Here is a 13101-nt window from a genome sequence, read left to right on the forward strand (position 1 = left end):
CATGTTTCCTGTGCTTTAAATTTTTTTATGATGGCAATTAATTTTAATCTGGGTAAAAATGTATGTGCTGTGCATGAGCTGAAACTAGAACGTCTTTGGATTCAAAATAAAATAAAATCTAGCATACTATAGAACGTATAAAGAAGTGGGTGGACAGCTCTGGCCTGCGTATGGTAATGTGTATGTCATTACGTCCATTAAATACATCTAGTTCAGATCTGAGACTGGTAGGTCTCTGCTTGCCTCTAAAAGGCAGACTCATAAGTGGGGCACTTCCTCTTTCATACTGTCACTTAGGAGCTTCCTCTGGAAAAAGCGGCCTTGGAGTTTGAGTCTTTGTATGTTTGCACGCGCGCGCGCGCACACACACACACACACACACACACGAAGCTCTGTTCTGCTATGTAAGCTGGCCTAGCCATTAAGAGTAGTTTCTGAGGCCCTGTTCTCTAGCCCTCCAACAAAGAGCCATCTTGCTGGAGGTATCCAGGACAGGGCTTTCTCAGTGGTGGCCCCTTCCCCAGGGAGATAGATAAACTTGATCTCATTGCTGGAAGGTTCCAAAATTGGGGAGCAGCATCTTGAGCATCTCTTGGGATAAACTAATAGATATATACCATAATGGCGCAGTGGCTACTTAGAACAGGGAACCATATGGAAACTGTTTTTGTAAAGAAGTTGTCCACACAAGTTAGCAAGTTTGAACCATCCCGTGCAAGAGCCAGCTGAATATTGTTGGTATGATACAGGAGTGGTGAACCTGTGGTCCTCCAGATGTTGGATTCCAACTTCCATCATCTCAAGTCAGCATAGCTAAGTCAGGATGATGATGATGATGATAAATTTATTATTTATACCCTGCCCATCTGGCTGGGTTTCCCCAGCCACTCTGGGTGTCTTCCAACAAAATATTAAAATACAATAGTCTGTTAAACATTAAACACTTCCCTAAACAGCACTGCCTTCAGGTGTCTTCTGATGGAAGTTGGGAGTCCAATATTTGGAAGGCTGCAAGTTCCCTGAAATACTGGAAGCCAGCTAATACAGAAAAAAAAACACTTCCACACCAATATGTAATGGCAGTTCGACCTTCTAGGTACTTGCCATTTTGAACATCCTCAGAAAGGGAGTGAATGGCTGCTAAAATTGTATATTAAAATCTTAACATGGAGAATTCGGCATGGTTGAATATTTCAGAATCTCTCAGTGTACCATCTTTGATCCTGGGGTTACCATCACACACAACATTTTGTGGCACCCTAAAAGACTTAACAGGTATACTGTGGCATAAGCTTTTGTAGACTAGAGCCCATCACCAGAAGTATGATGTGCCTGCCTCTGCAGATCTGTTCACTCTAGCATAGAGCAGGGAAATGTAAACAGTTGGTCACACACTCAAGAGTATGCAAAGGGCCTCCAAGGTCCATCTCATCCACCCTCCGTGCCAAAGCAGGAAATCCCACTGCTACAATTTCTGTCAAAAGCCAGCTGGAAGCAAGGAGCTGCAAAAACGGGAAGTCATTAAAAAAAAAAATGGTTTGGCTTCTTCAAGAGTCCAAGCTATGAATATTGGCAGTCTTCCCAAATGCAGACGGGAACTGACTCGCATGTTGATTATGCAACCCTTTTGTATTTTGTGCTCCCAACAACTGTTGGTTATTTGTGTGTAATGTTCCAGCAAATGTGCAGGTTATAGAATATATTCTTGTTCCAAAACGACACTAGCGTGCCCAAATAAATACAGACCACCAGCTGGAATATACTCCTAGGCGCCGGATTGATTTTGTATTTCTGTTATCGTTCCTTCTCACCTTGTTAACCTGATTGATCCTACGGTAATGCAGCTTTTTAAAAATCTGTTTGATCCTGCTGGCAAGGATAGCTCATAACAAACCAGTTATTTTCCAATGTGCTATTATTAAGTTGTTAGAAACCAAGGTCCAATTCCATTAAAATGGTTTCCTTCCACTGTGTGCTGCTGGCTACCATGCAGAGAGACAATCATGGTAACAAAGCTCATTTCCTATGATGCTTCCACTTCAAAAATTGTTCTGGCCTATAAGCCCAGAGGTGTGACAGAAAACAAGGCATGCTTGTCATGTTTTTCATGACAGCCTCTCTGCCCAAAGCATAATGTTGAAAGAGACGGTCTCAGTCAACCCTAAAAACAGGTTCTCTCCTGGAACCATTTGGAAACAACACTGAATCTTGTAAATACTGGGTCACCGCAGACACTCTTTAGTTCAGCCTATGGCAAATCTCCCTTTTGGTGAGTTATTTGTGATGGCCACAATTTTTACCTCCCACTTACAGGCAAGGTTAAGGTGGATTAACCATGATATGCAAAACAGACAGTTATTGCTAGAGGTGAATGAGTCACACAGTTCTGCGAAGGAAGTAACAAGTCCTGCCACAAATCCTGCAATTGCAAGTAAACCAGCTGCAGACTCCAATCACAAACACATATAAGGAAAAATGTGGGGAATGCACCCTTTCCCATTTTTTAGCTGCCCTGCTTATGAAAGGGTAGCAATTGAATTAGTTTTGCAAGTCGCAGCAGCTACTTACATTCATGGCTCTTGATGCTTATAGAAAAATAGTGCGGTGTAATTTACTGGACTGTTCCAGAATTGGCAAACTGTAAATAATTTGAATTATATATCCTAATTAAATTTATTCGTATTCAAGGTTCCACAAGTCTCTTTCTTGTTCCTAATCCACTATTTTCACTCAGGAACTTCATTGTTTGTTGACATAGATGGGTATGGAAAATCAGGCACATGAAAAGATACCATGGATAAAATGTATCTGGAGAAGAATTTCCAGATTCACTAACAGTGTGTGTGTGTGTGTGTGTGTGTGTGTGTGTGTGTGCTGTGCATGAATGAAAAATAACAACAGTATAAAGACAAATAAGTTACACTGCTACTGGATTTGGAAGTTCGTGACTGAGTAGAGCTTCCAAGTCTAGATGCATTATGTCTGTATACCAGATGTTGCTTTCATGCCTTGACTGAGCACTGTGGAAGAGGCTCTTAAAACTACAAGATGTGTATTTAGTTTGAATCACCAGGGACAGTTCAATTAGAAAATCCACTTTCTAGCCAGCCATCTCAAAGGTGATACTTGACAATCAAAAGTGCAACCCTCACACGCAAACAACAATGTGGAAACCATAGTGCTTATTTAGGAGGAGATAAAAAATGATTTCTCTTTCCCGCCATTTCCATTCTTTATGTACAAAAATGGAAGGAAGAAGTTCCCTCCAAAGAAGAAAGGGTAAGTAAGGTGATGGACTATGTGGAATCAGCAAAGTTAACAGCCAAAATAAGAGAACTTAATGGTAATAGTTTCGTGGAAGAATGGAAGCCTTATTCGGATTACTGAAAGAAATGCTATAGTATGACGAATTCACGAGCAGGATTTGAACTATGAGCAACAGAAGGAATTAGAAATTATTGTTATGGTATAAGACCTGGGTGCCACCTTGAAGAAAACATTAGGAAGGGCCAGGTAAACCCTGAACCACATAATTGATCACATGACATGTGATTGATTTGAATGACTATGCCCATCAACTTTAGGGGGCAGCTCCCTCAAATATTTTATGGGGGGCAAAGACCCCCTCAGCCCCTAGGAGTTGGCTCCTATGGTATAAGAAATAAAAAATATGGTGCAGCAAAGGGGGAGAAATAAAAAATACCACCATGGGAAACGGGTTGGGAAGTCGACAAAACGAGACATTTATGTGTTGGAGTGTATATACAGGGCCAGATTTAGGTTTGATGAGGCCCTCAGCTACTGAAGGTAATGGGGCCCTTTATATGTCCAGCTGTCCTTTGTCAACAACAAATTGTCGCTGTTTTTTCATAGCTGTCAACATTTCCCCCTTTTCAAGGGAAATTCCCTTATTCCGAATAGGATTCCTCGCAAGAAAAGGGAAAAGTTGACAGCTATGTGTATTTTGTGCTGAATATATGCTATATGGTAATTTATGGATCTAAGCCATTTGCACATAGCAAAATATGTATCAAAGTAAATTGTTGAACTGAAATACAATTAAGAAGTAGATTATATTTTGGAAATATACATCCAGTTTCTTTTTTTCCTTTAAAAATTTTTGGGGGACCCCCAAGAGAGTGGGACCCTAAGCTATAGTTTGTTTAGCTTATACCTAAATCCGGCACTGTGAAACTTTTGAAATGTAATAAAATATAACCTCGGGTGCCGGGGGGCGGGCGGGAGATAAAAATAAATAAAAAAATGGGAAAGGAAACGGCCTGGAGAAAGAGGGCGCATGTTGCGAGACCTTCATCCATCCATCCATCCATCCATCCATCCACGCTGCCTGCAGCACGGTCCCCTCCCACCAAAGGGGGTGAATGGTGGAAAAGAAAGGGGGGGAGAAGGAGCGAGAGCCGCCCTCCTTCACAGAGGCTGGGAAAGAGAAAGAGAAACACACGCCCAAGAGAGAGAGAGAGAGAGAGAGACAGAAGGCGGACAGGCGCGCGCAAAGGCGAGGCGCGCCCCCTCCGCGCGCGGTTCCGCCTCCCGCCGCGGTTGCTGCTCTCTTTCGCCGGCAGCTGGCGGCGCGGGGGAGGCGGGAAGCTGCCATGTCCTCCCCCAAGAAAGGTTTCTACCGCCAGGAGATCACCAAGACCGCGTGGGAGGTGAGGGAGCGCTACCGGGAGCTGCAGGCGGTGGGATCCGGAGCCTACGGCGCCGTCTGGTGAGTCTGGAGCGGGGCGAGGGGAGGAAGGAGGACCCCGGGGCGCAGGGCGAGGGCGAGGAGCAGCAGCAGCAGGCGAAGCAGCCCCGGAGGAAAGCGGGGCGAGGGGGTGGGGAGGAGACTCTATCCAAGTTCCCCAGCCATCCCGGAGTCGCCCGAGGGGGAACAATGGGCGCCTCGCAACTTCTCTGCTTCCCCGCAGACTCTGGGAAAAGGGGGCTGGGGAGGTTTGCGCGCTGCTGGTGCTGCTTGCGCGCTCCCCACACAGCCTTCCCGGCTGCGCTCTCGGCTGCGCCTCGCCAATTCGCCGCGCGCCCGGTTCGGCGGAGGCGAGCGGGCGCCGAATTCGAACTCAGCGCTTCGTACTTCTTCTGCTCGCCCGCCTGAAGGTTAAGAGCTGGGGAAGTGCAGGGGTCTGTGGTCGGATAAGCTTGTTTGGGGGGGGGGGGAATGCACATCTATACTGTGACCCACCCATACCCAGTGGCGTAGCGTGGGTTGTCAGCACCCGGGGCAAGGCAAGTAATTTGCGCCCCCTAACCCGTGGATTTGCGCCCCCTAACCCGTAGATTTGCGAACCCTAACCCTAACCCCCAGATGTTGCGCCCGGTGCTGCCGGCCCCCTCTGCACCCCCCACGCTACGCCACTGCCCATACCCTCCAATATTTCACAAATGAAAATGGGAGGTCCTATTTAATCATAATCATAATATGCTTATTTATACCCTGTTCATCTGACTGGGCTGCCCCAGCCACTCTGGGCAGCTTCCAACACATATAAAAACATAATAATAATAATAATAATAATAATAAACACATATGAAAACATAATCCTAGGGGGCCGAGGTCCCTTCGCCACCCTCTCCCCCTAAAATATTTGGGGGGGAGTGAAAGGGCATTGCCATTCAAATGGTGTGCATATTCCGTGTCATGTGATTGATGGAACCCCAATAATAATAATAATTTTATTTGCCACCCATCTGACTGGGTTGCCCCAGTCACTCTGGGCAGCTCTCAACGAAAAATAGTAAAAGCACAATACTAAAATACACACTAAAAACTTCTCTGAGCGGGGCTGCCTTCAGATGTCTTTGAAAAACGACCAAGCTGTTTACCTGTTTGACATCTGCTGAGAGGGCGTTCCGCAGGGTGGGCGCAACTACCGAAAAACCCCTCTTGCCTGGTTCCCTGCACATCTTGAAGCCCACGTCTATGCAATGTGGAAATGTGCGTGGAGAAATGTTTCTTCTCCTCCACCTTTTTTGCACTTTTATTGCCTTGCTTCCTGTGGTGTTTTAAACTTCCTGTTTGGAGGGGGGCAATAGGAAGCAAAATTTTAGTCTTGGCAAATGGGTTTCCAGACATTGATATGGGTGCCTTCACAGGATTCTTTCATTTAAAAGGCTGCATGACGGAATTTGTGGACTTTCTGCCCCATTTGCCTTTCTAGGTTTCACCAGCCGATTCTCTGCGGATGTTAAAATGCCAATAACCTCAGATGGACAGGGAAGGAGGCTGGTATTTTATTGCCTGCAACAGGCTGTGTGAGGGCTGATCTCCCTACTACTGCACCTCTAGCATCGCTTGTGTTTCTGACACAGGAAGGTGTTGAGAGTAAAATAGAGGAGGCTGGCAGCTGTCAGATACAGAAGGATGCGCACAGAGAAGAACTGTTTGACACAGATAAGCTCCCTTTTGTTGAGTGCTATTCAAGCGTCTGGTCTTTGCAGCTCCTTCTGTTCCTCATATTTTGCTGAGACGGCTGTCAGGCTTGGCCATCCCTACATAAACAGTGGTGAAGTAATCTGCGGTGAGGTAGAGGATATTTAACATGTAAGACAGGCGTTTTTTTCTCTCTCCTGTTGTTAGAATCCTTGTGCAGACTTGCCCCAAAATGTGGAATAGAAGTGTAGAGTTGGAATGAAGGAATCTCAACTGAAGCATCCATGGCAGATGGCCATCCAATCTCTGCTTAAAAACTCTCCACGGAAGGAGAGTCCACAACCCCCCGAGGGAAACGCTTCCACTCTCAGAAATAACATAAATACCTTAAATAATGCAGATTTAACCCACCCCCCAGAATGTCAGTAGCACAGGAAAGTGCCATATTTCTGAGTCAGGCCCACCCAGCTCAGTACTGTCTGCAGATTTGGAGGTGGGAGCATTTTCTCCGCCCCCATCGTTCAGCCCGGACACTGAGGTCCAGTGCCGATGGCCTTCTGGCAGTTCCCTCGTTGCGAGAAGCCAAGTTACAGGGAACCAGGCAGAGGGCCTTCTCGGTAGTGGCACCCGCCCTGTGGAACTGCCCTCCCACCAGATGTCAAAGAGAAAAAACAACTGCAGTGGTACCTCGGGTTAAGTACTTAATTTGTTCCGGAGGTCCGTTCTTAACCTGAAACTGTTCTTAACCTCAAGCACCACTTTAGCTAATGGGGCCTCCTGCTGCCGCTGCACTGCCGGAGCACAATTTCTGTTCTCATCCTGAAGCAAAGTTCTTAACCTGAGGTACTATTTCTGGGTTAGTGGAGTCTGTAACCTGAAGCGTATGTAACCTGAAGTGTATGTAACCCAAGGTACCACTGTACCAGACTTTAAAAAGACATCTGAAGGCAGCCCTGTTTAGGAAAGCTTTTAATGTTTAATAGATTATTGTATTTTAATATTCTGTTGAAAGCTGCCCAGAGTGGCTGGGGAAACCCAGCCAGATGGGTGGGGTATAAATAATATATTATTATTATTGTTATTGTTATTATTCCAGCCTAATTGAAAAAGTCAGGGATTGAACCTGGGAGTCTCTGCATGGGCTCCGCCTCTGAGCTGCAACCCTTCCTTTGTGTGGTTTGTATGCCAATCCCCAGGACGCAGGTGGTGCTGTGGGTTAAACCACAGAGCCTAGGACTTGCAGATCAGAAGGTTGGCGGTTCGAATCCCTGTGACGGGGTGAGCTCCCGTTGCTCGGTCCCTGCTCCTGCCAACCTAGCAGTTCGAAAGCACATCCCAAGTAGATAAATAGGTACCGCTCCAGCAGGAAGGTAAACGGCGTTTCCGTGTGCTGCTCTGGTTTGCCAGAAGCGGCTTAGTCATGCTGGCCACATGACCCAGAAGCTGTACTCCGGCTCCCTCGGCCAGTAAAGCGAGATAAGCGCCGCAACCCCAGAGTAGGTCACGACTGGACCTAATGGTCAGGGGTCCCTTTACCTTTACCTATGCCAATCCCCATGAACGCCATAGCAATTGCAGGGGGGTCCAGGAGAATTACGCCAGTTGCATGTGAATGCTGCACCTCCTTTGGGTCTTGGGCACTGTATTGCCAGTGCTCACATTCTTCCTTTTCTCTCCGCTCTTGCCATTTCCATTTTGTGGCGAAGAAGAAGAATGAGAGAAACTAGTGGAGCCAAGACTATTTTCAGTCTGCCAGATATATCCACTTGGGCGGGCATAGGCAAACTCGGCCCTCCAGAAGTTTTGGGACTACAACTCCCATCATCCCTAGCTCACAGGACCAGTGGTCAGGGGTGATGGGAATTGTAGTTCCAAAACATCTGGAGGGCCGAGTTTGCCTATGCCTACACTTGCGGGTGGGGCAAGGAATAGGAAGAGTGAAACTAACGGTAAGGAACAGAATCGCTCTGGCTGTGTTTCGAGGTCTGTTTGATGACGGTGTTTGGCACTCGCAGGATCACTTTTGAAGGACAATCGTGAGCAGTTGAATCAGTATTATAGAAGCAATAATATAAGCATATATTTATGCTTAGTAAAGGTAAAGGGACCCCTGACCATTAGGTCCAGTCGTGACCAACTCTGGGGTTGCGGTGCTCATCTCGTTTTATTGGCCAAGGGAGCCAGCGTACAGCTTCTGGGTCATATGCCCAGCATGACTAAGCCACTTCTGGCAAAGCAGAGCAGCGCACAGAAACGCCGTTTACCTTCCCGCCGGAGCAGTACCTATTTATCTACTTGCACTTTGACGTGCTTTCGAAGTGCTAGGTTGGCAGGAGCAGGGACCGAACAACAGGAGCTCACCCCATTCCGGGGATTCGAACCGCCAACCTGATGGGCAAGTCCTAGGCTCTGTAGTTTAACCCACAGCACCACCCGCTTCCCATATTTATGCATACAATGGTACCTCGGGTTAAGTACTTAATTCGTTCTGGAGGTCCGTACTTAACCTGAAACTGTTCTTAACCTGAAGCACCACTTTAGCTAATGGGGCCTCCTGCTGCCGCCGCACCGCCGGAGCACAATTTCTGTTCTCATCCTGAAGCAAAGTTCTTAACCTGAAGCACTATTTGTGGGCTAGCGGAGTCTGTAACCTGAAGCGTATGTAACCCGAGGTATCGCTGTATTATTATTATTATTATTTTGGGATAGCTCACTGTAGAGAAGGGGACATTTATAGTCTCAGGGTCGTAGGTTAAAGCCCCAAGTTGGGCAAAAAGATTGCAGGGGGTTGGACTAGATGACCCTTCCAATTCTTCAATTTTATGATCTATGATTTATTTTTGTTGTTGTTGTTGTTGTTGTTGTTGTTGTTACGTATAACATTCCCAGAGACAAATCCGTCATCAGGGTCCTAAATGACAATGGGGTTTTCTGTTGCAGTGTAATATTATTTACATTGATGTATTTGCAGGACCGTTTTGGTTACTGGTTCTGTCTCTAAGTCAGAAGCTCCCAAATTTAGTCCCTGGCTCCAGTTGGTAGGACTGCTGCCAACCACCATATATTGGGTTTGATGCACCAAAGGTCTGACTCCGTAAAAGACAACTTCCTGTGTTCAAAACAGGCAGCTGAATTAGTCCTTTAAAAAAGTGTTCACTTAAGCTTTACCCATCTTGAATATTTACCATTATGGTTCCTTAGCCACGCGTCTTAGTTCCTTTCCATATGTTGACATTTTCTAGGAGTGCCCCTGGGTCAATTTTTCACATACCGGGTGTTAACGTTGTTCGCTATTTTTATGTCTGTTTTGCGTCGCACCTTAATTTACAAGCTGGGATGACCTTCGGTGACAATGTTGTCTCCTGCCTACCAGCACAGCTGTTTTTCTCATCTCCTGGCCCCGCAACACAGCAGTCCTGAGATAGGAAATGTGGTTCTTAGAGGGATATAAACTTACATCTAGCCTCATGTGTTTCATCATCTGAAACATCATCATAAAATGCTGGAACTGCCATAGTGATTTAAGCTGTTCCTGTCTTATCCTCACAACTGTAATTCAACTGCAATTTAGCCTGTTGCAAGTGTGAAGAACCTGAGGGCCTGCAGATGTTGTTGGACTACAACTCCCATCATTCCTGACCATTGGCTATGCTTGCTAGAGCTGATGGGAGTTGGAATCCAGCAACAGCTGGATGGCCACATGTTCCCCATCCTTGTCTACATAGTCTTGGACTCACTGTGACTGGGGGCAGTGAGATGAAACTGCTGTGCCTTTCTGGGTAGAACACATAGAGATGGAATTCATCCTTCGTGTGCAGGTCCCAGGTTTTCCAGTTGAAAAGATTCAGGTGGAAGGTATTGGGGAATATTTCTGTTTGAGATCCAGAGAGCCTATTTCCATTAGAGTAGTGCTGTGGGTTAAACCACAGAGCCTAGGACTTGCCAATCAGAAGGTCGGCGGTTCGAATCCCCGCAACGGGGTGAGCTCCCGTTGCTCGGTCCCTGCTCCTGCCAACCTAGCAGTTCAAAAGCACATCAAAGTGCAAGTAGATAAATAGGTACCACTCTGGTGGGAAGGTAAACGGCGTTTCCGTGCGCTGCTCTGGTGTGCCAGAAGCAGCTTAGTCATGCTGGCCACATGACCCAAAAGCTGTACGCCGGCTCCCTCGGCCAATAAAGCGAGATGAGCGTCGCAACCCCATAGTCGGTCACGACTGGACCTAATGATCAGGGGTCCCTTTACCTTTAAGGACACAGGAAGAGTTCTACTGGAAAAGACAAGTCCTGTCTATTCAGAATTCTCCTCTCCCAACTACCTAAGGTAAAGGTAAAGGACCCCTGGAAAGTTGAGTCCAATCAAAGGCAACTATGGGTTTGCGGCGCTCATCTCGCTTTCAAGCCGAGGGAGCCGGCGTTTGTCCACATACAGCTTTCCGGGTCATGTGGCCAGCATGAATAAACCACTTCTGGCACAACAGAACACCGTGATGGAAACCAGAGCATGCAAGAACTGCATTTACCTTCCCACAGCAGCGGTGCCTATTTATCTACTTGCACTGGCGTGCTTTCAAACTGCTAGGTTGGCAGGAGCTGGGACCGAGCAACGGGAGCTCACTCTGTTGCGGGGATTCGAACCGCCGACCTTCCAATCGGCAAGCCCAAGAAGCTCAGTGGTTCAGACCACAGCGCCACCTATGGAAAGACCACAAGGGGATGTATAACCTCTGTTGTTCTTTAAGGGAATATGTTATTATCATGTAAATATACGGGCAGGAATTTATAAAATGGCAGCTGATGGATAATGAAAAAGGGAAAAATAATAATTAAATAATAATAATTGTTAATTGTATATAAGGAATGAAATGTGAATTACAGTGGTACCTCGGGTTAAGAACTTAATTCGTTCTGGAGGTCTATTCTTAACCTGAAACTGTTCTTAACCTGAAGCGCCACTTTATTGGGCCTCCCGCTGCTGCCGCAAGATTTCTGTTCTCATCCTGAAGCAAAGTTCTTAACCCGAGATACTATTTCTGGGTTAACAGAGTCTGTAACCTGAAGCGTATGTAACCCAAGGTACCACTGTAGAAATAAATATGTAATATCAAGCAGCATCGGGGGAAAGTAGGCATGTATCTAGGACAAAGAGCAGGAAGTCAACTTTGGGGGGAAATTGTATTAGATTTCATGTAGCTTGGCAATGATTTGTGAAAAATTTGGAAAACTAATAAATATTATTTGGCAAAAGAAAGCAAACCCCACGAGCTGGACATGATACTTGGCTAGATATAAAAAATAATATGTCCAGGAATGAGGCAGTTTTCAGTATTACAATACATTTCTGAAACTGCGTGCCCATGCTCTTAACTTATGAGCAAGCTAAGTACCATGCCACAGTTTGGATTTGGATTTGATATCCTGCTTTATCACTACCCGAAGGAGTCTCAAAGTGGCTAACAATCTCCTTTCCCTTCCTCCCCCACAACAAACACGCTGTGAGGTGAGTGGGGCTGAGAGACTTCAGAGAAGTGTGACTGGCCCAAGGTCACCCAGCAGCTGCATGTGGAGGAGCCGGGAAACGAACCCAGTTCACCAGATTACGAGTCTACTGTTCTTAACCACTACACCACACTGGCTCTCAGTTAAATTTGCTGAGTTCTGAAAGCAAGTTTGAAGGAAGCCACATGCACACATATCCATCCTTTTCCACTCTCACATACCCACCCTCCTGTTGAAATGCACACACGGCTTGGCAGGCGTTGGGAACACACAGAAACTGAATTTTGTCGCCCTTGCTTGGGTGCTGTTATACGGCATATTCCTTATCTGCGTCAATAAACGCGCTTTGTCTCTTTCCCAGGATGCAGCTATACCCTTTTGCCTAGCTTCTGATTCATGGAATTTCTGTTCTCTGTTTCCTTTAAGCTCAGCTATTGACAGGAAAAATGGAACAAAAGTGGCTATTAAGAAGTTGTACCGTCCATTTCAATCGGAACTTTTTGCCAAGCGAGCCTATCGGGAATTGCGTCTCCTGAAGCACATGAAGCATGAAAATGTGAGTATAGAGGCCCTAACAAACCTCTCTTCCTCCACTCTTCCCCCACATTTTAGGAAGTTAGCTGTTGCGCACTGTGACGGAGTTGCATGACTTTAAATTCAAATTATTTTAAATGTGTTCAGACGCACCTGGATTTTTCTATAAAGAAAAACCCGGATGGTTGTCATATGAAATCTGATGTATGTTTGTAATTTTATTTCTCAGCAAGCCACATGATTGTAATAAAACCTATGAGTGGCTTTCAAAAAACAAAAGAACATTGAAGTTAAAACATTCAAAAGATTAAAACATTCAAAAGATAATTAAAATCCATGGTAAACAAAGGATTAAAACACATTTGCAAGTATGTAAATAATAATAATAATGCCAAGATGCCAATATTATATGTCCAGAAATTGCTGTTCCTATCCTAGCCATCCCCATGCCTCTTATTTATGCATATGAGCGCATATGCACAATGTTTCTTCATATAATCCTGCCATTATATCAGTGAATGTGTCCTCTGTTTTGTTTCAGATTTGCTATTGTTATTGTTTGCAACTTTAATTAAACTCTTATTAGCAGCTGTTTGCAACAGTCTTCCATGTTGTGCAATTATCATAATGCAAAATATACTTAACTGTTACGAGTGTAATATATGTGAATATATCATCAC

At 45.6% G+C, this 13101-nt stretch overlaps 1 protein-coding gene across 1 annotated transcript in view; it reads left to right on the forward strand.

Annotated features, from left to right (window-relative positions):
• Nucleotides 1–4367: 4367 nt before the first annotated feature.
• MAPK12 (mitogen-activated protein kinase 12) overlaps nt 4368–13101 on the forward strand; it is a 46275-nt gene continuing 37541 nt past the window's right edge. The window contains exons 1-2 of the mRNA XM_079994336.1: nt 4368–4729; nt 12314–12443. Coding sequence (XP_079850462.1) covers nt 4383–4729; nt 12314–12443 — 477 coding nt within the window. The 5' untranslated portion in view covers nt 4368–4382. The remainder of the gene's footprint in view (nt 4730–12313; nt 12444–13101) is intronic.

This window comes from Podarcis cretensis, assembly GCF_951804945.1.
Source record: "Podarcis cretensis genome assembly, chromosome: 10".
Taxonomy (NCBI): domain Eukaryota; kingdom Metazoa; phylum Chordata; class Lepidosauria; order Squamata; family Lacertidae; genus Podarcis; species Podarcis cretensis.